At 38.9% G+C, this 26,394-nt stretch overlaps 1 protein-coding gene across 3 annotated transcripts in view; it reads left to right on the top strand.

Annotated features, from left to right (window-relative positions):
• The window catches only part of AMPH (amphiphysin), a 258,597-nt gene that overhangs the window by 179,703 nt on the left and 52,500 nt on the right, over window positions 1-26,394 (top strand). For all 3 annotated transcript variants that reach the window (XM_030933296.1, XM_030933295.1, XM_030933294.1), the window contains exon 12: window positions 23,637-23,753. In XM_030933296.1, coding sequence (XP_030789156.1) covers window positions 23,637-23,753 — 117 coding nt within the window. The remainder of the gene's footprint in view (window positions 1-23,636; window positions 23,754-26,394) is intronic.

Genomic DNA, 26,394 nt, shown 5'->3' with positions numbered 1-26,394 from the left:
TCAGTAGCTTGTCCTAAGATCAAGCTACATTGACACTGGTTGTGACAGGCTGGGTAGGGTGGTTTCTAGCCTGCTGACAAAATGTTCAGGTGTAGGAGGCACCACACTGTCCTGTGGATCTGCTATTAGGGAGATCAAAGCCTCTCATGGTGGGAGCGGTGTAGGGAGGTAGCTGTAGGACAAGTAGTTTCTTCGTGCCTTGGTCCCACTGCAGCCTGCAGCAGCAGCAGTGGGATTTGTCCACAAAGTGTCTGAAAGTACCTGGCTTCCCCTCTCCCTCCTTGGCCCAGTGGTGGCAGCAGTAGCATCAGACTTGGCCCCAGGGAGGGATGCAGACCTTTGGAAGCTAGGATCTCAGAATGGCCCCCACTGCCACTGGGGAGGGTGGGGCCACTCTAAGGTGGTGTAGTATAGGCAGGTAGCTGCAGGTCTGTGGGGAGTGCATTTTTTCATTTTTTGGTTCCACAGCAGCCCTCAGAGGTGCATAGGATTTCTCCTAGCAGTACATGAAAGTGCGAGGCCTCCCCTCTCCCTTCTTGGCCTGGCCATGGCAGTGGCAGTATCTGCCCCAGAGCAGAATGCAGTCCTTTGGGGGCTTAGCTCAGAATACCTACAAGCTGCAACCACTCAGGATATGGTTGCCTATGGAGCTCCTTGTGAGTTTTCTCTCTGGAACAATGTCTCTGTGTGGTCCCTAGGCAGCTACCCATGTAAATCTTGAAGCCCACATCAGTTGAGGGGTTCTCCCATAGCTAGGATTGTAAAAGATGGTGGTGGATATGTGGAGTCCTGGGGATTCTCACTTTTCCTTTCCTCATGTCTGGGAGCTTCTCCTGGATCCCAGCTGAGGAAAGCCTTGCTGCCCTCTCCTTGATTGCTTTCAGTGCTTCCCATCACTTCTCTATTGAATCCCAGTGTTCTCTCTTAGGTGATCTATTCACAGTGTGAATATCTACTTGCTATTTTGCTTCTGCTCTGTGGAAGAGGCATGTACTAGTTTTATTTAGTCAGTCACTCATCTTGAGCCAGTCTCCCAGAATAAAGAATTTTAGACCGGGCACGGTGGCTCACACCTGTAATCCCAGCACTTTGGGAGGCCAAGGCAGGCAGATCACCTGAGGTTGAGAGTTCGAGGCAAGCCCGACCAACATGGAGAAACCCCATCTCTACTAAAAATGCAAAAGTTAGCCGGGCGTGGTAGTGCATGCCTGTAATGCCAGCCACTCGAGAGGCTGAGGCAGGAGAATCGCTTGAATCCGGGAGGCGGAGGTTACAGTAAGCCAAGATTGTGCCATTGCACTCCAACCTGGGCACAGGAGCAAAACTGCATCTCAAAAACAAAAAAAAGAATTTTAATAATCACTTCAGTCATACCACTCTGATATGACCACTAGTACACTTTGGTCTGTCTTCTTTAAGTCTTCCCAAATCACTGAGTATATATCAATTTTGCACTATAAAATTGAGATTGTACTGTCATGTATTTCTGACCTTTCTACTTAATTTTATTGAGCATATTTTCATGTCATAATATTATCTTTGCAAAAACATATTCACCCATAGTATTCTATCAGTTGGTTGTACCAACCCCTGATGACTGGCTGCAGGTTGCTTCCAACTTTTTTGTTGCTCCACCAGCGCTTCAGTAAACATCTTTTTATATATTATTTCATGTTTATGTCTTCTATTATTGCCCTTTACATTGATTCTTAGTCGAGAATAGGAAATGAAATTGAAAGAGGTGAATAATTTTAAGTCTTTTGTCCTTCAACAGGGGCATATTATTGACATGAATTGGCAAATGAAAGTCAGTGTTCCTACTGATTTTGAATATGCCTGGGTTCATGGAGCTACTTCCAGGCCTGTTCCTGCTAGCGGCTGTGTTTTTGTTTTTGTTTTTAATTGACTCAAGAATTATCATGACTTCTGGAGCTGCCTCTAATGTCACTGGAACCATTTCTTTTTTCTACAAGTAAAAGACCATACAGAAGTCCTGGTGATACTATTTCCTCTCAGTGTTCTCAGGGTCTGGAATAATATTTATATTTTACAAGAGGTGCTAATGCAGTACTATAATTACTGAGCACATCAATAACTACAATATGCATAATATCCCAATTATAATCACATCCTACTGATAATGGCAGAGATCGTGTATTGATAATAATAGGGACCTCAGAAAATAAAAACTCAGACAGAATGCAGTGGCAAATCATTTTTCATCCTTTTCAGGCACACTTATCAATAGGCAAAATGCTTTGAGCTATGGTTTTGTTTCTTCTGTTGTATGCATAAGATGCTGAGTTTGATCAAATTAACTGGGGCTTGAGATGTGATTTAGCAGCTCCTTTGAGAAGGGGAAATGGTGTTTATCAGTGCATGGCCAGATTGTATGTCTGTGGATACAGAGATGCCGCCAGGGATAGTTGTCTTTAGCACTAAAGGATCTTACCCAGCATCTGCCAGTTGCCCTGGGACAAACTTGAGCAATTCTGATTTCCAAAATTGTACAGTCCCTTTGCATTTGCTACTGCCCGGCTTCATTCTCTTTGTTTGCTACTTGAATTTTCGAACTCGGAGTGTTTTAAGGCAACAATACCCTTACTCAGTTGCTTTGACCTGGACCCTCCAAGAGCATCCTGTCCGTTCCATCATAAATAGAGACTTTGGTCACCTAGAAGCCTTGTGTGCTTAGCTGAGGACATTCCAATTTGGTAGATAAGGCAACTGAAGTAGAGACAACATGACATGCAGACTCATTGTGAAGTAAAGATGAGGTTCGGAAGTGTTCTTTCTTTTTAAATGTTTTTTTCTTTTTATTTGTAATTTGCTGGCTCATAGGTCAGGACACTTGATGGTGTGGGGAAAAAGAATCAAAGCACTTTTGAAAATTACAGATGCCAGGAGAGTCCCCTAAGTACTTAAAAGAGCATTAACTTTTGCTGTTACTGTTGAGTGAGAGTGATGGGAAAAGTCAAGAACTGGGGGAGAGGAAGTGCCTTTCCAAACAGAAGCATGTTCCAGCTGCAGTTCCTGTGAGGACACTATTCCCGGGCCCGCTTGCCTAGGCTTTGCTAGTGCTTTATGCATAACCCCGAGGCTGCTGGGAAAGGAATTTGGGAGCTCTCAGCGTCTCTCCATCAATAACTCCTATATCTCACTGGCTGTGTGTCACATCCTTCCATCTTCCAGGCAATTTTGGAATAACTAAGCATGAGAGACATTATAGGAGTGCATTTTGGGGGAAACAGCCTTATTTCTATTGTTTTGTTTTAATCTGAGGAGGAGTCAGAAAGGGGTTTCTGCCATTTTTCTAAATCTGAAAAGCAACATGGCTCCAGCAGCTGGACCACAGAGTATGACTTGGAGTGTTTCCATGGACTAAATGACCATTTGTCCCATGTTAAGATGTCAAATGAGGGAGTGAAACGGGGATTTATATTTCTGTCTGCTTTCTGGTTTATTGAGTGACATAATCTGGCTTTAATTAAAAATATACAGATGCTCTCTCTTCCTGAGGCATCTTGGCAATTTCTTAAGTGGCTTGTTCCTCTGTAGATATAAATAGCCATTTTGTGTTACTTCAGCCCATCCAGCAGTTTCTGATTTGGCAGGTCTGGGATGAGGTCAGGAATCTGCATAGGAAATGCTGCTGATGCTGCTGGTGTTGGCAGCACACTCTGGGAGCCACTGTTTTAAGCTGTCAGGATTCCACATGGCACAAATCAGTGACCATTAACAAAGCACCACAGTGAATGAACAGATTTCTTCCAGGGAAATACCCAGCTGAGTCAAGTGTGTGCTATGATTGACCATTCATAACTGCTCTCTTCAAAACTAGTGTGACTCAAAGTCTTCCATATATAGAGCGGTTGGACACATACACATACACGTGTGTGCTTATAACATTAGATGAGTTGATCAGATTGTAGGTCGAGGTGCATATTATAAGTGAAATGAACTGTATCATCCAGACAATAATGTGTTTGACAATCTACAGATAAATAAAGTGAATAAATAGCAATACCTGGAAAAAACGAGATGCTAACTGCAAGGAAGTAGAGCATTGAAAACTAGACAGCTTAGATGTACCTGAAAAGGTTTTCTCTGACACATATAACAATATAGGATGATCCGTCTACATTTATTTTAATATTAATTTTTTAAACGAGTCATTTACATTTAGAAGATTGATCTATGTCCCCAGCTTGCTATTTTTATCATGCACTTAATGGGGGAAGAAAAGCATTTGTGTTAATCCTGCCAGAAAGCTCAAAGTGTAGTGACTGAAATGTACCCAGTCTCGGATGGATTTGTATGTCTCCTCCATCAAGCAGCATCATGGTAATGATTCTCTCCTGAGTGTGTCCTGGGATTGAAGACAGAAATCCATTAGGTCTGGAGAGCCCTCTAATGGCTCAAACTTTAAATGTAGCATAGAATTTTCTCTGGTAAATGTCCTTATCTGCTTATAGGGAGATGCCCCGTGGTTATGACCCAATGGTTTATCTTGCTTTTCTGGTTCTGTGTTTACAAAAATGGATCTTCCAAAGGTTCAAAAAATTGTTCCCTATTTTTCCCTCCTAAGAACTTGGAATTCCATTCTCTCTCTCTCTTTTTCTTTCCCTCCCTCTTTGTGTGTTTGTGTCCCTACATCATTCTTTCAAAACAACGTTTTCCAAAGTATGTTTTTGAGGAAAACTAGTATCATTAGATGCTTTGAAAAAGGAGTCTCTGTTTACATGAGACTTGGGGGCTACATCCCTTTTGATTTTTCACAGTTTACATCGGCATGTTTAAGGCTCTGAAAAGTTCTGTAACAAAACTCCATTCAACTTTGTTTAGGGCAGAATTTCTCAGACAGTCACTCCTTCACTCCCAAAATATGCTTTCCTAGGAAATGGTATTTGGTAAAACACTTTAAGAAATAAAGATTTAAAAGATATTTTGTCCCGGGAAGTCAAATCTATTCCATATAAATATGATTCTAACAAGAGATCAAGACAAAAAATAAAGCAATCATGTATGTGTGTATGTATATATATGTATATATATGTGTATATATGTATATATGTGTGTATGTGTGTGTGTGTATATGTGTATACACACATACATATGTGTGTATGTACAAGGTTATTTCTCTCTCTTTTTCAATTCTTGTCCTCAGAATATTGCCTGTCTCAGGATTTTTTCATAGCAGATACCCGCAACTATTTTTCCTAAATCTTTTCCCAACTGTGATATTGCATATTTTCTCTGATAAGAGTTCCCCTTTACAAATCCAGAAGGATTATCCCTTGAACATCCACGCTTATTTCTCCAAGCTCTGCTCATCACCCCATAGGATACCTACCATGCTCCCAGGCAGACATGAGCACAGCCTTTCCATCCTGTGTGTTGGGACCAATTGAGCACCATTGGCTTTTCTACTCTTACGTCTCTGTTTTCCAGCCTAAGACTGCATCTTACTTTTTAAGTTCATTAAATCATACTGTTTTCCCTAGTCAATTGAACTGAAATAGAACTCAACTTGCAGAATCAGTCCATCAGATGGCTTTTTCACCCATGTAATCCTGATGGGGCCAGCCTTCAGTTATGAACATATGCATCTCTCACTTACTGGGTATCTGTAACCTGGTTCTAAATACCACGCTGGCTTTTCAACATAACATATTTCTGGACCAGCTGCCTCTTCTTTCCCTTGCTATTTTTCAAAGTAAACACGTTAACATTATTTTAAGACAGAAAGAATTAGTAAGATGAAAATTAGAAGGAAGAAAAACTACACAGTGCATATCAAGCCCAAATTTAGTCAGTTCGTCGCCCTGGTGGATTACCAACATCATTGTTCCATTCCTTGAGCAGGAGTAACCAAACAGTGCAGTTTATGTATCATCTGGTATTCTGAAAATATTTTAAAATCATTGGGTCATTAGGCCTCACTATCTTTCAAGGTTCTGACTCCAGAGCCGCTAACAGTGCCTGGGCTTTTTCTGTCTACGGAACAGAGAAAGTTACTAAATATCTTTCTGCGAGGTCTCATTCAATTTAACCTTGACATCAATCCTGTGATTTACATGTCATTAGTCCTACTTTCTAGAAGAGCAAGCGTGTCGTCTTTGTGCTGAACCATGCCTCTCCTAGTGCAGAAGTGGAAAGCAGAATGCTGTAGGCTGTGTGTGACCGCATTGTAAGCACCCAAAAGAGAGCAGTACCAGGCATTCAGTAAATGAAAAAATCGATATCATTCTTTGTATCCTTAGTGTCCAGGATGCAGGTTCTCTAGAACTTGTCTGGGTTTTGATATTAGCAAAGTTCTTCAGGTTGCTACACATCAGTGACATTATTGGTAAATACCATGATACAGTGGTAGGCGGGCCTTCACTCAAGCAGTTTAGCCATCTGTCTTTCCACTAGTCATAGCAGAACCTCATTGTAAGCACAGGTCCTACCCCTCTTCCTTGCTGACTCTATTCTCTTGACTGTCAGCTTTTATGCTGTTAGTCATAATATATGTAAAAGCAATGAACAAAACCCACATGCTACACTAAGAATGATTTTGCAACCTACCAACTTGTTCTGATAAAAAACAAAGTCAAAACAAAACAAAGTAGAAAAACAGTTTCCTGGAAGGTCTAGTTTATTGTGTGTCAACTCATTCCTAGAGCATTTCAGGATTACATAAATATAGGTATGCACATAAAGCAAATGTGAGAGAGCAATCTATAGGTCTAGATTGTGAGTAAAGCGATCTGCATTATACTACCTTTTAATTCTCTGTACAGAAGTTTCCCCTTATCCACAGTTTCCCCTTATCCACAGTTTCACTTACCCATGGTTAACCATGATCCAAAAATACTACGTAACAGTAAGATATTTGGAGAGCGGGAGACTATATTCACATTCACACTACATTCACCTTTATTACAGTATATTGTTATCATTGTCCTATTTTACTATTAGCGATTGTTGTCAATCTCTTACTATGCCTAATTGATAACTTCAACTTTATCATAGGTAGGTATGTATAGGAAAAAACATAGCATGTATAGGGTTCAGTACTATCTGTACCATTTGTGGTTTCAGGCATCCCCTGGGGGTCTTGGAACATATCTCCTGCAAATAAGGAAGGACTAGTATACTACAATAAACTCTGTGGAACAAATACTTGGCAATCTCATTTTAAATGACTGAAAGATTTTCCATTCTAAGAGTGCAACATAAAGCACTTGAACCCTGTCCATGTGCTATATGACTCATGTTTACTGTAATGTGCCAATCTGGAGCAATCCTGTTATAGGCTTCTAACCACGAAGGTAAACTTTCCTAGGCCACTGCTTCATTGTAATTATTGATGAAATGCTAAAACTTTACTCACTGTTAGAAATTGTAAACTGTGACTTTTACGTGAAAAGTATTTCTATTACATAAAAGATAACTTCTGACTGGCCTTGTTCCTAAAGATTTTATTTCACCTCTCTGTCTTAAGCTTCCTACTCCACCTCTTTTGCCTCATTGGGAAGTTACAAGTGTCCAACACAATACCTAGGATATAGTAAAGGTTTTCAAAATATGTTTAATGAAAGAATAAAAGATGAAAATCTCTAGAAGATGAAAAGATGAAAATCTCTATGCCCTTATGGTAATCAGGCTTAGTATAATACTGTGTTGATTAAAGAAATTTTGTGTATGGGTGTGTGTGTGCGTGTGTGTGTTTCTCTGTCTGTTTGTCTGCATGCAGCCATGAGGATGGTTTAGAGACCATATGTTTTACTTCTAAATGGTTTTTTTGAGGTGTTTACAGATTTTATACATTTTATTCAAATTCTAAAGGTTAAGATCCTCAGAAAATGTGTTGTGTGTTTACTCTGGAGGCTAGATTTCTGGGTCAATCAAATAATTGCAAACTACATACAGATGTATCACTATTAAATGTTTTATGACTATAGTTATATATTGAAATCTCTTTTACCTGATAGGCTTATAAAAGTAATGCCCAAAAGGATGCATAGTTAATGTAAAAAAAAATAGTAAATTACAGAGAAGCAAAAAGTAAAACTTCAAAAGTAAAAGTCTATTCCCCAGGAAAACTCACTTTTACTAATTTTGTGTGTAAAATGACACTTTTTTTCCATTTAAATAGTAACTGAAATGTGGCCAGGTGCAGTGGCTCATGCCTGTAATCCCATCTCTTTGGGATGCCGAGGTGGGTGGATCACCTGAGGTCAGGAGTTTAAGACCAGCCTGGCCAACATGGAGAAATTCCGTCTCTACTAAAACTACAAAATTGACTGGGCATGGTGGTGTATGCTTGTAATCCAAGCTACTTGGGAGGCCTAGGCAGGAGAATCACTTGAACCCAGGAGGCGGAGGTTGCGGTGCGCCAAGATCACGCCATTGCACTCTAGCCTGGGCAAAGTGAAACTCCATCTCAAAAGACAAAACAAAAAAAAAAGTAACTGAAATGTGTATTTTTGGAAATGTGATCATTCTATGTCAATTTTTTAATTTATGATTTTTTAGTACAAATATAACAAAAGTATTTCCATGTCAATTTAGTATTTATTTTATTATTTTAAATAACAGCAGAGCACTGTGTTAGGAGAATGTAGGTTTAACCCGTCTCCCACTATTAGATTCTTTTTAATGTTATTAGTGAGCTGTATTGATATATGATTTATCCACAATAAACTGTACATATTTATATATGCACATATTTGATGAGTTTGCACATATGTATATGCCATTAAACCATTACCAGAATCAAGATAATGAATATATGTCACCCCAAGAAGTTTTCTGAGCCACTTTTTAATTTCTGTTGCTCCTCCCCATGGGCGCCAGCATCTCTAGGCAAACACTCATCTTTCTGTTGCTATACATTAGTTTGCATTTTCTAGAATTTTATATAAATGGAATCATACAGAATAAAAAATAATACTTTTTGAATTATGAAATTAATTAATGTTGTAGCACATATCAGTAGCTCATTCCTTCTTATTGAGTACTATTCCATTGTATGGATACATCACAATTTATCCTTCCCTCTGATGGATATTTGAGTTCTTTCCAATTTTTGACTATTATAGATAAAGGCACCATAAGCACTTGTATACAAATCTTTGTGTGTATGCATGCTTTCATTTCTCTTGGGTGAATACCTAGGGATAAACTAGCTAGATCATACGTTAGGAATAAATTTAACTTTTTAAAAAAATTGACAGATTTTCGGAAGTGTTTGTACCATTTTATATTTTCATCAACATTGCATAAGAGTTCTAGTTCTTCCACATTTTTGCCAACTCTTGGCATGGTTAGTGTATTAGGTCATTCTCACATGGCTATAAAGAAATACCTGAGACTGGGTAATTTATAAAGAAAAGAGATTTAATTGGCTTATGGTTCTGCAGGCTTTACATGAAGCATGGCAGCATTTGCTTCTGGGGAGGCCTCGGGGAGCTGTTATTCATGGCGAAGGCAAAGCAGGAGCAGCTGTCTCACATGGCAGGAGCAGGAGGAAGAGAGAGGAGGGAGGCGTAACACACTTTTAAACAACCAGATCTCTTGACACTCACTATACAGTACCAAGGGGGATGGTGCTAAACCATTCATGAAAACTCTGCCCCCATGATCCAGTCACCTCCCACCAGGCCCTACCTCTAACACTGGGATAACAAGTGGACATGAGATTTGAGAGGGGACACAAATCCAAACCATATCAGTCAGTATTTTTCATTTTAGCTATTCTAGTAAATGATAGTGGTATTTCATTTTGATTTAATTTGCATTTCCCAAATGACTAGTGGTGTTAAGTATTTTTTCATGTACTTATTTAACACCCATTTATCTTCTTTGGTGAAGTGCCTGTTAAAAACTTTTGCTCGTGTATTTATTTTTTAATTGAGTTTTGGGACCTCTTTATCCATTCTGTATACAAGTCCCTCATTAGATAAGATTTGCAAATACTTTCTTCCAATATGTGGCTTTCTTTTCATTCTCTTGGCGGTGTCATTTGAACAGTAGAACTTTTTTATTTTGATGAAATCCAATTTATCAGTTTTTTATGGATTATATATTTTATTTAACGTCTACAAGGTATTTGCCTAACCCAAGATAAAAATCACAAGGTTTTCTCTTAATAATTTTTAGAAGTTTTATCTTCAGGTGTTACATTTAGGCCTATGACCAATTTGGAGTTAATTTTTTTATGTGATACAAAGTATGTATTGGAATTTATTTCTTTAGAAATGAATATTTCTATATATGTATATGGCTATATTTCTGGACTAGATGATTATCCATTGATCTTTTTGCCTAATTTTGTGCCAGTTGCATGCTGTGTTGATTATTGTCATTTTGTAATATCTTGAAATCAGGGTCAGTAGGGTTATTCTTTCAACTTTGTTCTTTTTCAGAGTTGTTTTGGCTATTCTAGGTCCTTTGAATTTCCATATGAACTTCAGAATCAACTGTAAGTTGATATTGCATTATTTCCTGGGCTGCCGTACCACAACTGAGTGGCTTAAATACAAAGCCCCTCCCCCCCGAAAAAAAAAATGTTCTCTAACAGTTTTGGTGGCTAGATATCTGAGATCAAGGTGTCAGTGGGGACATGCTCTCTCTGAAGGCTCTAGGGGAGGATCAATCCTTTCTTCTCTCCTAGCTGCCGGTGGTTGCTGAAAGTCCTTGGGGTTCCTTGGCTTGCAGATACATCACTCCAGTATGCACCTTGGTCATCACATGGCATTTTCCCTGTGTGTCTGTGTGCTCTGTGTCTTCACATGGCATTCTTCTTGCGTCTACATGTCCAAATTTTCCTCTTCTTACAGGGCCACCAGTCACTGGATTAGGACCCACTCTAATCAGTATGACCTCATCTTTATTTTATTATATTGGTTCAGACCCTGTTGTCAATTATGGACACACTTACGGGTTCCAGATAGGCATGAAATTTGGGCGGGGGGTACTACTCAAAGCAGTATAGATATTGAATCATGTTGTACTGAGTCTATAGATCAATGATATCTGAGTCATCTGATGCATAGACACAATATATCTCTCCCTTTATTAATGATCTTCTCTAATTTCTCTCTGCCATGTTTTACAGTTTGCAGTGTACAGACATTACACATCTTTTGTTGGATTTATCCCTAAGTATTTTATATTTTTATTGTTATTATAAATCTTGTTTTCAAATTTGTTTTTTCTGGATGTTCACACTATTATCTATAAGTACAACTGATTTTTGTATATTGATGCTGTATCTGCAGTTTTGGTAAACTGAATTATTAGTTTTGATAGCTTTTTGTAGATTTCATTGGATTTTTCTATATATATTATCATATCTTTTATGGATAAAGGAAGTTTACTTCTCTCTTTGCAGTCTAGGTGCCTTTTATTTATTTTTCCTACCTTATTTCATTCTTGTACCACCAGAAAAATATTGAGTAAAAGTAGTAAAGCAGTCATCCTTGTCTTGATCTTAGAGGAAGAACATGTAGTATTTCACTTTTGAACACAGTGTTTGTTACTTGTAGGTTTCATTAGCTGGCTTTTGTCATTTCCATTCAGGTTTCTAATTTCCACTTTGATTTCTTTTTTGACTTAATAGGTTATTTAGAAGAGTATTATTTGTGGATTTTGCAGAGATCATTCTGGATGATTAAAATATTTGTGGATTTTCTAGAGACCATTCTGTTAACGATTTCTAATTTAATTCCAGTGGAGTCAGAGACCATACTTTGTGTGACTTGAATGTTTTTAAATTAGTTGAAGGCAGAAGTGATTCAGTGACAGTTTTTTCACGTGGGACACATGGGGTCTTCAAACAGAAGATAGACTGCCAGGGAGAGGAAGAAGACTACATCTCACTTGATGAGGCCACTAGGACAAGAGTGGACTGAGTATGCATATGGCAGCCACCTTCATGCTGTGCTCTGGAAAAGGGCAAGTTTTTATTAAACTTTTATTTCAAGTTCATGGGTACAAGTGCAGGTTTGTTACATAAGATAAACTTGTGTCATGGGCCTTGTTGTACAGATCATTTCCTCACCCAGGTATTAAGCCTAGTACCCATTAGCTGTTTTTTCTGATCCTCTCCCTCCTCCTGCCTTCCACTTCCAATAGGCCCCAGTGTGTGTTGTTTCCCTCTATGTATCCATGTTTTCTCAACCTTTAGCTCTCACTTGTGAGAACATGTGGTATTTGGTTTTCCGTTCCTGTGTTAGTTTGCTAAGGATAATGGCCTCCAACTTCATCCATGTTCCTGCAAAGGACATGATCTCATTCTTTTCATGGCTGCAAAGTATTCCATGGTGTGTATGTGTGTGTGTGTGTGTGTGTGTGTGTGTGTGTGTGTGTATCACGTTTACTTTACTCAGGCTTTCATTGATAGGTAGTTAGGTTGATTCCATGTCTTTGCTGTTGTGAATATTGCTTCAATGAACACACACATGCATGTGTCTTTTTTTGTTATTATTATACTTTAAGTTATAGGGTACATGTGCACAACGTGCAGGTTTGTTGCATATGTATACATGTGCCATGTTGGTGTGCTGTACCCATTAACTCGTCATTTACATTAGGTATATCTCCTAATGCTCTCCCTCCCTCCTCCCCCAGCCCCACGACAGGCCCCAGTGTGTGATGTTTCCTTTCCTGTGTCCAAGTGATCTCATTGTTCAGTTCCCACCTATGAGTGAGAACATGCAGTGTTTGGTTTTTTGTCCTTGCAACAGTTTGCTGAGAATGATGGTTTCCAGCTGCATCCATGTCCCTACAAAGGACATGAACTCGTCCTTTTTTATGGCTGCATAGTATTCCATGGTGCATATGTGCCACATTTTCTTAATCCAGTCTATCATTGATGGACATTTGGGTTGGTTCCAAGTCTTTGCTATTGTGAATAGTGCCACAATAAACATACGTGTACATGTGTCTTTATAGCAGCATGATTTATAATCCTTTGGGTATATACCCATTAATGGGATGGCTGGGTCAAATGGTATTTCTAGTTCTAGATCCTTGAGGAATTGCCACACTGTCTTCCACAATGGCTGAACTAGTTTACAGTCCCACCAACAGTGTAAAAGCGTTCCTATTTCTCCACATCCTCTCCAGCACCTGTTGTTTCCTGACTTTTTAATGATCGCCATTCTAACTGGTGTGAGATGGTATCTCATTGTGGTTTTGATTTGCATTTCTCTGATGGCCAGTGATGATGAGCATTTTTTCATGTGTCTGTTGGCTGCATAAATGTCTTCTTTTGAGAAGTGTCTGTTCATATCCTTTGCCCAGTTTTTGATGGGATTGTTTGTTTTTTTCTTGTAAATTTGAGTTCTTTGTAGATTCTGGATATTAGCCCTTTGTCAGATGAGTGGATAGCAAAAATTTTCTCCCATTCTGTAGGTTGCCTGTTCACTCTGATGGTAGTTTCTTTTGCTGTGCAGAAGCTCTTTAGTTTAATTAGATCCCATTTGTCAATTTTGGCTTTTGTTGCCATTGCTTTTGGTGTTTTAGACATGAAGTCCTTGCCCATGCCCATGTCCTGAATGGTATTGCGTAGGTTTTCTTCTAGGGTTTTTATGTTTTAGGTTAACATTTAAGTCTTTAATCCATCTTGAATTAATTTTTGTATAAGGTGTAAGGAAATGATCCAGTTTCAGCTTTCTACATATGGCTAGCCAGTTTTCATAGCACCATTTATTAAATAGGGAATCTTTTCCCCATTTCTTGTTTTTGTCAGGTTTGTCAAAGATCAGATTGTTATAAGATGTGTGGCATTATTTCTGAGGTCTCTGTTCTGTTCCATTGGTCTATATCTCTGTTTTGGTACCAGTACCATGCTGTTTTGGTTACTGTAGCCTTGTAGTATAGTTTGATGTCAGGTAGCATGATGCCTCCAGCTTTGTTCTTTTTACTTAGGATTGACTTGGCAATGCAGGCTCTTTTTTGGTTCCATGTGGACTTTAAAGTAGTTTTTTCCAATTCTGTGAAGAAAGTCATTGGTAGCTTGATGGGGATGGCATTGAATCTATAAATTACCTTGGGCAGTATGGCCATTTTCATGATATTGATTCTTCCTATCCGGAGCATGGTATGTTCTTCCATTTGTTTGTGTCCTCTTTTATTTTGTTGAGCAGTGGTTTGTAGTTCTCCTTGAAGAGGTCCTTCACATCCCCTGTAAACTGGATTCCTAGGTATTTTATTCTCTTTGAAGCAATTGTGAATGTGAGTTCACTCATGATTTGGCTCTCTGTTTGTCTGTTATCGGTGTATAAGAATGTTTGTGATTTTTGCACATTGATTTTGTATTCTAAGACTTTGCTGAAGTTGCTTATCAGCTTAAGGAGATTTTGGGCTGAGACAATGGGGTTTTCTAAATATACAATCATGTCATCTGCAAACAGGGACAGTTTGACTTCCTCTTTTCATAATTGAATACACTTTATTTCTTTCTCCTGCCTTATTGCCCTGGCCAGAACTTCCAACACTATATTGAATAGGAGTGGTGAGAGAGGACATCCCTGTCTTGGGCCAGTTTTCAAAGGGAATACTTCCAGTTTTTGCCTATTCAGTATGATATTGGCTGTGGGTTTGTCATAAATAGCTCTTATTATTTTGAGAGCTATTGATGAGAGGTACATCCCATCAATACCTAATTTATTGAGAGTTTTTAGCATGAAGGGCTGTTGAATTTTGTCAAAGGCCTTTTCTGCATCTGTTGAGATAATCATGTGGTTTTTGTCTTTGGTTCTGTTTATATGCTGGATTATGTTTATTGATTTGTGTGTGTTGAACCAGCCTTGCATCCCAGGGATGGAGCCCACTTAATCATGATGGATAAGCTTTTTGATATGCTGCTGGATTTGTTTTGCCAGTATTTTATTGAGGATTTTTGCATTGGTGTTCATCAGGGATTTTGATCTAAAATTCTCTTTTTTTGTTGTGTCTCTGCCAGGCTTTGGTATCAGAATGATGCTGGCCTCATAAAATGAGTTAGGGAGGATTCCCTCTTTTTTTATTGATTGGAATAGTGTCAGAAGGAATGGTACCAGCTCTTCCTTGTACCTCTGGTAGAATTTGGCTGTGAATCCTTCTGGTCCTGGACTTTTTTTGGTTGGTAGGCTATTAATTATTGCCTCAATTTCAGAGCTTGCTATTGGTCTATTCAGGGATTCAATTTCTTCCTGGTTTAGTCTTGGGAGGGTGTATGTGTTCAGGAATTTATTCACTTCTAGATTTTCTAGTTTATTTGCACAGAGGTGTTTATAGTATTCTCTGATAGTAATTTGTATTTCTGTGGGATCGGTGGTGATATCCCCTTTATTATTTTTGATTGCATCTATTTGATTCTTCTCTCTTTTCTTCTTTATTAGTCTTGCTAGTGATCTATCAATTTTGTTGATCTTTTCAAAAAAACCAGCTCCTGGATTCACTGATTTTTTGAACGGTTTCTTGTGTCTTTATCTCTTTCAGTTCTGCTCTGATCTTAGTTATTTCTTGCCTTCTGCTAGCTTTTGAATGTGTTCACTCTAACTTCTCTAGTTTTTTTAATTGTGATGTTAGGGTGTCAATTTTAGGTCTTTCCTGCTTTCTCCTGTGGGCATTTAGTGCTATGAATTTCCCTCTACACATTGCTTTAAATGTGTCCTAGAGATTCTGGTATGTCGTGTCTTTGTTCTCATTGGTTTCAAAGAACATCTTTATTTCTGCCTTCATTTCGTTACGTACCCAGTAGTCATTCAGGAGCACGTTGTTCAGTTTCCATGTAGTTGAGTGGTTTTGAGTGAGTTTCTTAATCCTGAGTTCTACTTTGATTGCGCTGTGGTCTGAGAGACAGTTTGTTATAATTTCTGTTCTTTTACATTTGCTGAGGAGCTTTTTACTTACAACTATTTGGTCAGTTTTGGAATAAGTGCGATGTGGTGCTGAGAAGAACGTATATTCTGTTGATTTGGGGTGGAGAGTTCTGTAGATGTCTATTAGGTCCGTTTGGTGCAGAACTGAGTTCAATTCCTAGATATCCTTGTTAACTTTCTGTCTCATTGATCTGTCTAATGTTGACAGTGGGGTGTTATAGTCTCCCATTATTATTGTGTGGGGGTCTAAGTCTCTTTGTAGGTCTCTAAGGACTCGCTTTATGAATCTGGGTGCTCCTGTATTGGGTGCATATATATTTAGGATAGTTAGCTCTTCTTGTTGAATTGATCCCTTTACCATTATGTAATGGCCTTCTTTGTCTCTTTTGATCTTTGTTGGTTTAAAGTCTGTTTTATCAGAGACTTGGATTGCAACCCCTACCGTTTTTTCGTTTTCCATTTGCTTGGCAGATCTTCCTTCATCCCTTTATTTTGAGCCTATATGTGTCTCTGCATGTGAGATGGGTCTCCTGAATACAGCACACTGATGGGTCTTGACTCTTTATCCAATTTGCCAGTCTGTCTTTTAATTGGAGCATTCAGCCCATTTATATTTAAGGTTAATATTGTTATGTGTGAATTTGATCCGTCAGTATGATGTTAGCTGGTCATTTTCCTCATTAGTTGATGCAGTTTCTTCCTGGCATTGATAGTCATTACAATTTGGCATGTTTTTGCAGTGGCTGGTACCGGTTGTTCCTTTCCATGTTTAGTGCTTCCTTCAGGAGCTCTTGTAGGGCAACCTAGTGGTGACAAAATCTCTCAGCATTTGCTTGTCTATACAGGATTTTATTTCTCCTTCACTTATGAAGCTTAGTTTGGCTGGATATGAAATTCTGGGTTGAAAATTCTTTTCTTTAAGAATGTTGAATATTGTCCCCCACTCTCTTCTGGCTTGTAGAGTTTATGCCAAGAGATCTGCTATTAGTCTGATGGGCTTCTCTTTGTGGGTAACCCGACATTTCTCTCTGGCTGCCCTTAACATTTTTTCCTTCATTTCAACTTTGGTGAATCTGACAATTATGTGTCTTGGAGTTGCTCTTCTCAAGGAGTATGTTTGTGGTGTTCTCTGTGTTTCCTGAATTTGAATGTTTGCCTGCCTTGCTACGTTGGGGATGTTCTCCGGATAATATCCTGCAGAGTGTTTTCCAAATGACCAGCTCCATCAGGTCATTTAAGGACTTCTCTACACTGGTTATTTGAGTTAGCCATTCGTTTAATCTTTTTTCAAGGTTTTTAGCTTCTTTACGATGGGTTCCAACTTCCTCCTTTAGCTCGGAGAAGTTTGAACATCTGACGACTTCTTCTCTCAACTTGTCAAAGTCATTCTCCATCCAGCTTTGTTCCGTTGCTGGTGAGGAGCTTTGTTCCTTTAGAGGGGGAGAGGTGCTCTGATTTTTAGAATTTTCAGCTTTTCTGTTCTGTTTTTTCCCCCTCTTTGTGATTTTATCTACCTTTGGTCTTTGGTAATGGTGATGCACAGATGGGGTTTTGGTGTGGATGTCCTTTCTGTTTGTTAGTTTTCCTTCTAACAGTCAGGACCCTCAGCTGCAGGTCTGTTGGAGTTTGCCTGAGGTCCACTCCAGACCGTTTGCCTGGGTATCAGCAGTGGAGGCCTCAGAACAGCAAATAATGCTGAACAGCAAATGTTGCTGCCTGATCATTCCTCTGGAAGCTTCGTCTCAGAGGGGTACCCAGCCATGTGAGGTGTCAGTCTGCCTCTACTGTGGGGTGCCTCCCAGTTAGGCTACTCAGGGGTCAGGGACCCACTTGAGGAGGCAGTCTGTCTGTTCTCAGATCTCAAACTCCGTGCTGGGAGAATCACTACTCTCTTCAAAGCTGTCAGACAGGGACATTTAAGTCTGCAGAGGTTTCTGCTGCCTTTTGTTCGGCTATGCCCTGCCCCCAGAGGTGGAGTCTACAGAGGCAAGCAGGCCTCCTTGAGCTGCATTGGGTTCCACCCAGTTTCAGCTACCCGACCACTTTGTTTACCTACTCAAGCCTCAGCAGTGGTGGGCGCCCCTCCCCTAGGCTCATTGCCACCTTGCAGTTTGATCTCAGACTGCTGTCCTAGCAATGAACGAGGCTCCATGGGCATAGGACCCTCTGAGCCAGGCGCAGGATATAATCTCCTGCTGTGCCATTTGGAAAAGCACAGTATTAGGTTGGGAGTGACCTGATTTTCCAGGTGCCATCTGTCACAGCTTCCCTTGGCTAGGAAAGGGAAATCCCTGACCCCTTGCGCTTCCCAGGTGAGGCGATGCCTCTCCGTGCTTCAGCTCACGCTCGGTTGGCTGCACCCACTGTCCTGCACCCAGTGTCCCACAAGCACCAGTGAGATGAACCTGGTACCTCAGTTGAAAATGCAGAAATCACCCATCTTCTGCGGTCCTCATGCTGGGACCTGTAGACTGGAGCTGTTTCTATTCGGCCATCTTGGAACCCCCATGTATGTCTTTATAGTAAAGTTATACTAGGAACTTTTTAGCATTGTCTCTGGTGTCTGTGCAAGAAAGAGGTTCCATTTTGTTTTTTTGTTCATTTGTTTGTTTGTTTTTAGAAATAAAATCACAGATAGGGCCTTTAAAAAAGAATTAGTTGAGACCTATTTAATGTCTTAGAATACTGCTTATCATGTTACATTTCCATGTACACTTGAAAAGAATTTATATTCTGCTGTTGTTGGACAGAATGTTATAAGTATAAATTAGGTCAAATTTAGTCATAGTGTTATCTAAATCTTTTATACCATTGCTCATTTTCTCTCCATTTGTTCTTTCAATTATTGAAAGAGGAACATTGAAGTCTTTCCTATAAAAGTGTGTGTGCTTTTTATTTTTATTTTTTTTTTACAGCTCTCTTGGTTTTTGCTTTATGTTGAAGCTGTGTAATTGAGTGCATAAATGTTTAGGCAATGATCCTCTTTATCCATGATAATATTCTTTGATTTGAAATCTACTTTTTTATTGTTAATGTAATTATTACAGCTTTTTTTTTTTGTTAGATTGGCATGGTGTATCCTTTATATCCTTTTACTTTGAACCTATTTGTGTCTACATATTTCAAATTAGTTTCTTCCATACAGTATCTAGTTGGGCCTTGCTTTTCTGTATAATTAGATAATCTGTGCCTTTTAATTGCATGATTTAGACCATTTTCATTTAAGGTTATTATTCATATGATGAAGTTTAGCTCTAGCACATTGATCACTTGTTTTCCATTTTCTCCCTGCTCATTTAACCTTCTTGTTCTGCTTTCTTTTGTATTAATTGAACATTTTTATTATTATCTTTAATTTTCTTTATTTGCTTATTAGCTATAACATTGTTTTGTCATTTTAGTGGTTACTTTAGGGTTTTAGTATACATTTTAATTTATCACAGTCTAACTTTCAATTATATAAAGTCATTTAAGGTACAATATAAAAATCTAATAATAATATACTCTCATTTCCCCACTTCTGTTTTTGTGCAATTTTTTTCATGGGTTTTATTTTATCTACATCATAAACTTCACATTACTTTGTTATGATTTTTGTATAAGCAGCCAATTATCTTTTTAAAAGATTTAAATAATAAAAACTCACATATAGTTACCTAGGCGGTTAGTATTTCTGGTTCTCCTCCTTTATGTAGACGCATATTTCTGTTATCGTTTTCCCTTGCCTGAAAGATATCTTTCACATCAGTTGTAGTGTGTATATAAGGGTGATGTGTTCTTCCTGATTTTGTTTGTCTGAAAATCTTCATTGAATTTTTATTTTAAAAAGTATTATCAAGAGGCATAGAATTCTAAGTTGACAGTTTCTTTTTCTTAGTACTTTCCTCACTGTCTTTTAGCTTCATTATTTCTGGTGAGAAATCTACTGCTACCCTCATGTTGTTCCTCTGTCAGTGAAATGTCTTCTTTTCTCTGGTTCTTTTTATGAATTTGTCTTTAACACTGATTAGAAAATTACGTTATGATTGGCCCACATGTGCTGCATGTGTCTCATTCTTTTCGGACTAGCAGCTACGCAAGGCTGTACTTTTCATGGTGAATGGCAGGAATGCAAACCAACCAACCAACTATGAAAGCACATTTCCAACCTTTGTTTGCATTACATTAACTAATATCCATTAGCTAAAGCATGACGTATGGTCAACCCCACATAAGGGTTGGGGAAGTAAAATCCATCTGTCAAGAAGCCGTGGCAAGGCTAGGCATACAGATTATGCTCAAATTGCACATCTGCACTGGAAGAGGTCCAGTACCTTGCTAATAAACTTAGATGTCCCAAGTAGAAGACAACTCATGAAACATAGCACAGATTATTACAATTGGCAATATTTTCCTATTGGAAGATTTTTCCCCACTGTGGTTTCCACAGCTGGTCTCCTTTCTTAGGAGCACATTCCAAGTCACTCCTTGTAGATTTCTGATGGTAAAGCAGTACTCATGATCAAGTTCCCAAAAAGCTAAGAATGTTGAGACCATACCATATGTACTCTAATTGTGATGAAGGTGTACAGGATTCATTTGTCTTGTTAAGGAAAATTATACTTTACTGTGTTTCAACATGTAGTGACAGAGTTGTGAGTACATTCCTGCCCTTTTAAGAAAGAATACTACGTAAGCAGGCAAAATCCTTTTGCTATTTTTGTAGCTTTACCAGAATATTCTTTGACATGAGTACCTTAAGGGATAATTCTCAAGATTAAGAGGGCAAAGCTAAGTAGAAGCTGAGTCTGAAAAAACCAGCTACATATTTTGAAGGCAGTCAAATTGGCATTATGGATATTTGATGACAGTAATTTTATGTATTCACATGTTGTATTAGTCCATTTTCACACTGCTAGAAAGAATTACCTGAGACGGGGTCATTTATAAAGAAAAAGGTTTAATTAACTCACAGTTCTGCATGACTGGAGAGGCCTCCAGAAACTTTCAATCATGGCAGAAGGTGAAAGGGAAGCAGGTGAAAGGCAGAAGGTTAAATGGTGGCAGGAGAGAGACAGCAAGGGGGGAAGTGCCACACTTTAAAACCATCAACTCTCACAAGAACTCACTCACTATTGTGAGAACAACATCGGGGAAACTACCCCCATGATCCAGTCACCTCCCACCAGGTCCCTCCCTTCACACATGGGGATTACAATTTGAGATGATATTTGGGTGGGGACACAGAGCCAAACCATAATCACATGTACGCATTGTTGCTAATGGTAATCAATAACATTAGCTTCCATTTCCATTTTGAGTATTTCCTAGCTATTATGTACATACGCATTTATCATCTTTATTACTCATGGTAATCCTATTAGGTCTTATTAATCCCATTTTATTCACGAAGAAACCGAGGCTCAAAAAAACTCAATTAATTGGCCAGGGAGAGACAGCTAGCAAGTGGTAAAATTGGGGTATAAACACAGATTGATCTCAATCAAAGTCTGAGCATAGCCCATTATAGTCTGATGCCTCATTTCATCCTTCATCTCTAAATTCCCATTTGAGCTTCCTTAAGGGGATTCATTCGGCTTAAAGGGAAATAATGAATATATTCACATGACCTAAAATTTTATGGAGAACTTGCAGAACTTTGAGAATTCCTCTGTGGATTCCTGGGGTTCCTAATTGAAAAACTTGGGTCTGGGGCATCATCGGCAGCCTGGCAGGCCTTGGAGTCAGAGGTACCAACTGCAGTCTTACCTCTGCTGCATAGCAGCTGGGGGCCATGACAACAGATCACCATTCAGCCAATTCTATTCATTCTCCCAAATGGGGAATTGCTGCCATCTCTCCCTCAATTTTTTGTAAGGATTATATTTGAAAAGGCAAGTACAATGCAGTTTGGAGAACATGGCAAGATAAATGCTTTAAAGGCAATAAAGTGTTGTCAACGTTAGACTGCACCAAAGTGTGTTGTTAACTTGAGGTAATGTCCAGATGTGTAAAGTTCTTCAAACAGTGCCTATCATATTCCAAGTAGAATACATTTACTAAATTTTAAAAATATAATTTGTACCAACATAAAAGTTGGGGGAAAACAAAGCTTATGCAGATTTTGAATAGGAAATCGGTTGATAGTTTTGTGATTGTAATTAGTAAAGAAAGTAGAGCTCTCAGAAGGGCATTATCCTTGTGAAATTTTTTTAAAAGTATATATGGGGAGTTACTATGCTGCAAAATAGAAAACACAAGGCTAATAGCATGATATATTAGCAGCTTTCTTCTGCAATGAGTACGGATATGCTAAGGAAAGTATTTAGGTTATACCACTTCACTGTTCTTTCTTTATTTATTTTTTATTTTTGGGAGGGAATGGAGCCTCAGTCCATCACCCATGCTAGAATGCAGTGGCAAGATCTCAGCTCACTGCAACATTCGCCTCCCAGGTTCAAGTGATTCTCCTGCCTTAGCCTCCCAAGTAGCTGGGACTATAGGCATGCACCACCATGCCCAACTAATTTTTCTTTTTTCTTTTCTTTTCTTTTTTTTTTTTTTTTTTTTGCATTTTTACTAGAGACAGGGTTTCACCATGTTAGCCAGGATGGTCTTGATCTCTTGACCTCCTGATCCGCCCACCTTGGCCTCCCAAAGTGCTGGGATTACAGGCGTGAGCCACTTGTCTGGCCCTCACTTTTCATACATTTCTCAGTTTTTAGTGTCTGTGATGAATATTAATTAAAATAACTCCTGTTCTTCAAAAATCTGTCTCCAAAAATCTGTTTTTATGTAATACTTTACCCATTGGTTTGACATTTCAATTTCTAGGCAACAGAGTTTTTTTTTTAAAAAGAATTTTATATTGAATGCTAAACACATATAATTTAAATTGTATGGAAACTGACCCCAACTCCCTTTTCTGTGTTATACTTTATGGGACTTTGTCTTAGCCTGGCCCTTTACTGTGTAACTTAAGCCTGGGTTATGCCGATTTCAAGCCCACATTGTTTTCATGTGTTATGATACCAGAAATAAATGAACAAATGATAATGTTTAGTATTATAGATTTTTTTTATTATCAGAGCAGGACTTTTGTCCTGTGACTTATTTGGCTTACCTTCTTTCTAATTCAAAAATATTATTAATGGGAGCTCATTTTGCAGCAAATGTTGGGAGGCATGGCTGTCTCCTCTTTCCCTCCCATTCACCCTCACTCATACACATACACAATTGAAACTAACAATACTATGGATGAAGACTGGATCAAGTGATTACTAAATCAAGGGATAGGGTGCCAATGAGGGAATGAGGCAGTTGGGATGTGGTCACAGTGGCACCTTCCTTTTAAAATTTTAGCTTCCCAGAAGAACATCAGCAGTATTGCTGTAGTAAGTCCAGATCTTGACCCATTTTATCAATTGGGTTATCTGTAATTTCTTGATCTGAGTTCTCTGAGCTGACAGAAGAGACTCCTTGCATCTTGGTACATTAGGATACATCCTTGGAACATTCTCTTTGTTGACTGGACTTGGAGCTAGACAAAGGACAAGAGCTAGAGCCTGGAATACATTCCAGGGCAACTTAGGTTATACTTGGCCAGAGTTAGTTATTTCCTTCTCACTGTGTTTAGCTGAGTGACTGGGCGCATATTGGTGAGCCACCATGCTTATAAAAGTGTGTTTTGGGGATACCCAATAATAATATTAGAGAGAGTATACATGGGCTATATCATGGTCTTATCAGATTCAAGCTAATACATGTTTTGTTTTGTTTTGTTGTTTGTTTTAACAGAACGAAGTCCCTGAGGTGAAGAAAGAGGAGACTTTGCTGGATCTGGACTTCGATCCTTTCAAGCCCGAGGTGACACCTGCAGGTTCTGCTGGAGTGACCCACTCACCCATGTCTCAGGTATCAGGTGCTTTTTGGATGTTTGGAGATATTTCATAAACCTCAATAATTCAGTGTGGTAAACAATGATCCTTATACCTTTCATGACTACTATCTATTTTTACTTTTGGTTGACAGATATTTCCTAATATGAAAGAGGGTAGAAAGGGGACCTTATTGATATCAGTTATTCTAAGCCTCCCATGCCATCAGCTTTCTCTACCCATAGAGCTGGCATAACCATATATTCCTGTTTCCTCTCCCAGAGTAATTGTTACCAGTGTCCACTTTACACTCAGAACTGTTCAGGTTTACAGGATACATTTTATAGCTTCCCTGGATGAAGCTCTTTCTTTTGGCTTTGAGTTTACTCTTCTTGCTGTTTTCTCTACTTCCCTTCCTCATACTTTGTAAGTTAAGGTGTGTTTGCAATGACCATGAGAGCATGGCCCAGCAGAAGCCGTTTTCAGTGTTGATAGTTCTGAACTTGATGATGCTGTGTTCATCCTCCACATTGGAGAAGCTCCCCTCCTGTGATCGTGATTATGGTTTGATGGAGAGTTGCCTTGCTTCCCCAAGCCTTTTTGCTCACCACTCTCTCCCTCTCCACATTTCTTCCTTTCTGATAGTTACTGTCATTACATTCTCTGTCAGAGGATACTGGTGGTAGATGCTGTAATGACCTGTGGGTAGGTCCTCTGGAATATAGTTAGTTTACAGCTCTCTATGCTAATAGAAGGAAGTTAACTCAAAATTTGACAAAACAGAAACCGTTTATATGAGTACTTTGCGAATGTTTGGAGCCCCACATTTGAATTTAGGCAAAACCAAAGTTGCTAGAGTATGCTTCAAATGAATTAGTGGAAGAGTATTGCAACATTCACCCTAGGAACTGAGACCTAGCTTGATTCCCTGGTCTTGAAGCCTTCTTGGTATATCACACTAAACTACTAGGGAATAAATAGCTCAATATGAACCCCAATAAATAAGGATTATGTCTATTCCATGCTTTATTCTAGAATGTGATTGGACTTCTAAAGGCCTTCCTGTTGTAAAATATGAACAATAAATGTCTAAAGTGTTAATAAAGTAGGAAATTAATAGTCTAGACACTAGCCTTAAAGATGCTTTACAAAAAAAAAAAAAAATGAATCTCTTACGTGAATGTTCCAGGAAGCCTCCTGTATTAACTCTCTTCTAGAAGATTCATGATGTGCATTATGAATATTAAAGACTGAGAATACTAAAGACTGAGAAGTTCTGCAATTAAAAAAAACTGTTTGTTTGTTTAACTTAGAGTTTCCCAAATTTGTTTGAGCACAGAAATTTATGTTAACTACATTTTTCTTAATATTCATTGGAATGTTCTCTAAAACAATATTTTGAGAAGTATTGTCAGCAAGTTTGAGGATTCCACTTTGGTGACCAAGAAAAGTACAAAGTGAATGTACATATGATTGAATATACTTCCTTCTCAGAGCTCTTTCAGTGTATAGACAGCCTGCAGAATTCACGGGATTTTCTCTGCCTTACTCTCCATGCTTTTTTTTTTTTTTTTTTTTTTTTTTTTTTTTTTTTTTTTTTTTGAGGCGGAGTCTTACTCTATCACCCGGGCTGGAGTGCAGCCCTGCGATCTTGGCTCACTGGAAGCTTTGCCTCTTGGGTTCACGTCATTCTCCTGCCTCAGCCTCCTGAGTAGCTGGGACTACAGGTGTCCACCACCACACCTGGCTAATTTTTTGTATTTTTAGTAGAGATGGGTTTTCACCATGTTTGCCAGGATGGTCTTGATCTCCTGACCTCGTGCTCTACCTGCCTTGGCCTCCCAAAGTGCTGGGATTACAGGCGTGAGCCACCATGCCTGGCCCATGCTTCGCTTCTTTTGTGGCAGAAGCAAAGTTTCTGCAGTGGATGCTGGAATGATTAGTGGGTGAGATTTCATAGCATTTCTGTCTACAAGTTTGAATCAGGAGAGAAACCTCTTTCATGTTAATTCATGATTACATAATCCATAAATCATGAAACTGTGTGTGGCCTCATGACTAAGAGATTCTTCAAAATTAAACAAAAATGACCTTGGTTTAATCTTCAAAATCTTAGTTCTGAAGGACATATATCACCGCAGTGAGGGCAAGCTGTGTGTGTTCCTGTGCTCTTCCTCAGGGCCAGGTAATAAAACCCTCTAGGCTCCTGGCGGCCATAACTGAGTCACTACACTATAGTTGTCCTACAATCCAGCTTTGATCATACCTCTCCTCTCTTGCTAAGAACAAAAGTCTTGACTGAATGACAAAAAAAGCACAGCACTGTTAGGTCTGCCTGGTTTCTTTCCTCTTCACTCCAAATGACCTCCTTTACTCGTCACCTGACCCCACGTTTTCAAGTGATGTTCTTGCTGCTAGCAGAACACCTCATCTTGTGATCTCTGCAGTATCTGTGCACACTAACGCATTCTTTCATGATCCTGAGGATTGATAAACATGACATTTCACATTTCCTGCCTTCCTTTTAAAGAAAATACTGCTGATGTGTGCGTGATGCAGAGACATGTACTAGCTTTTATGATCTTTGATTCTTAAGGGGCTATGAAGAAATGAAATGCGAATCATCTAGATAATCAGAAAACATATATTAGATCCATGTACAGAAAATTGTGGCTTTC

This window comes from Rhinopithecus roxellana, chromosome 6, assembly GCF_007565055.1.
Source record: "Rhinopithecus roxellana isolate Shanxi Qingling chromosome 6, ASM756505v1, whole genome shotgun sequence".
NCBI classification, from domain to species: domain Eukaryota; kingdom Metazoa; phylum Chordata; class Mammalia; order Primates; family Cercopithecidae; genus Rhinopithecus; species Rhinopithecus roxellana.
Note: the sequence above shows the minus strand (reverse complement) of the source record. Positions and strands in the feature narration are given on the sequence as shown.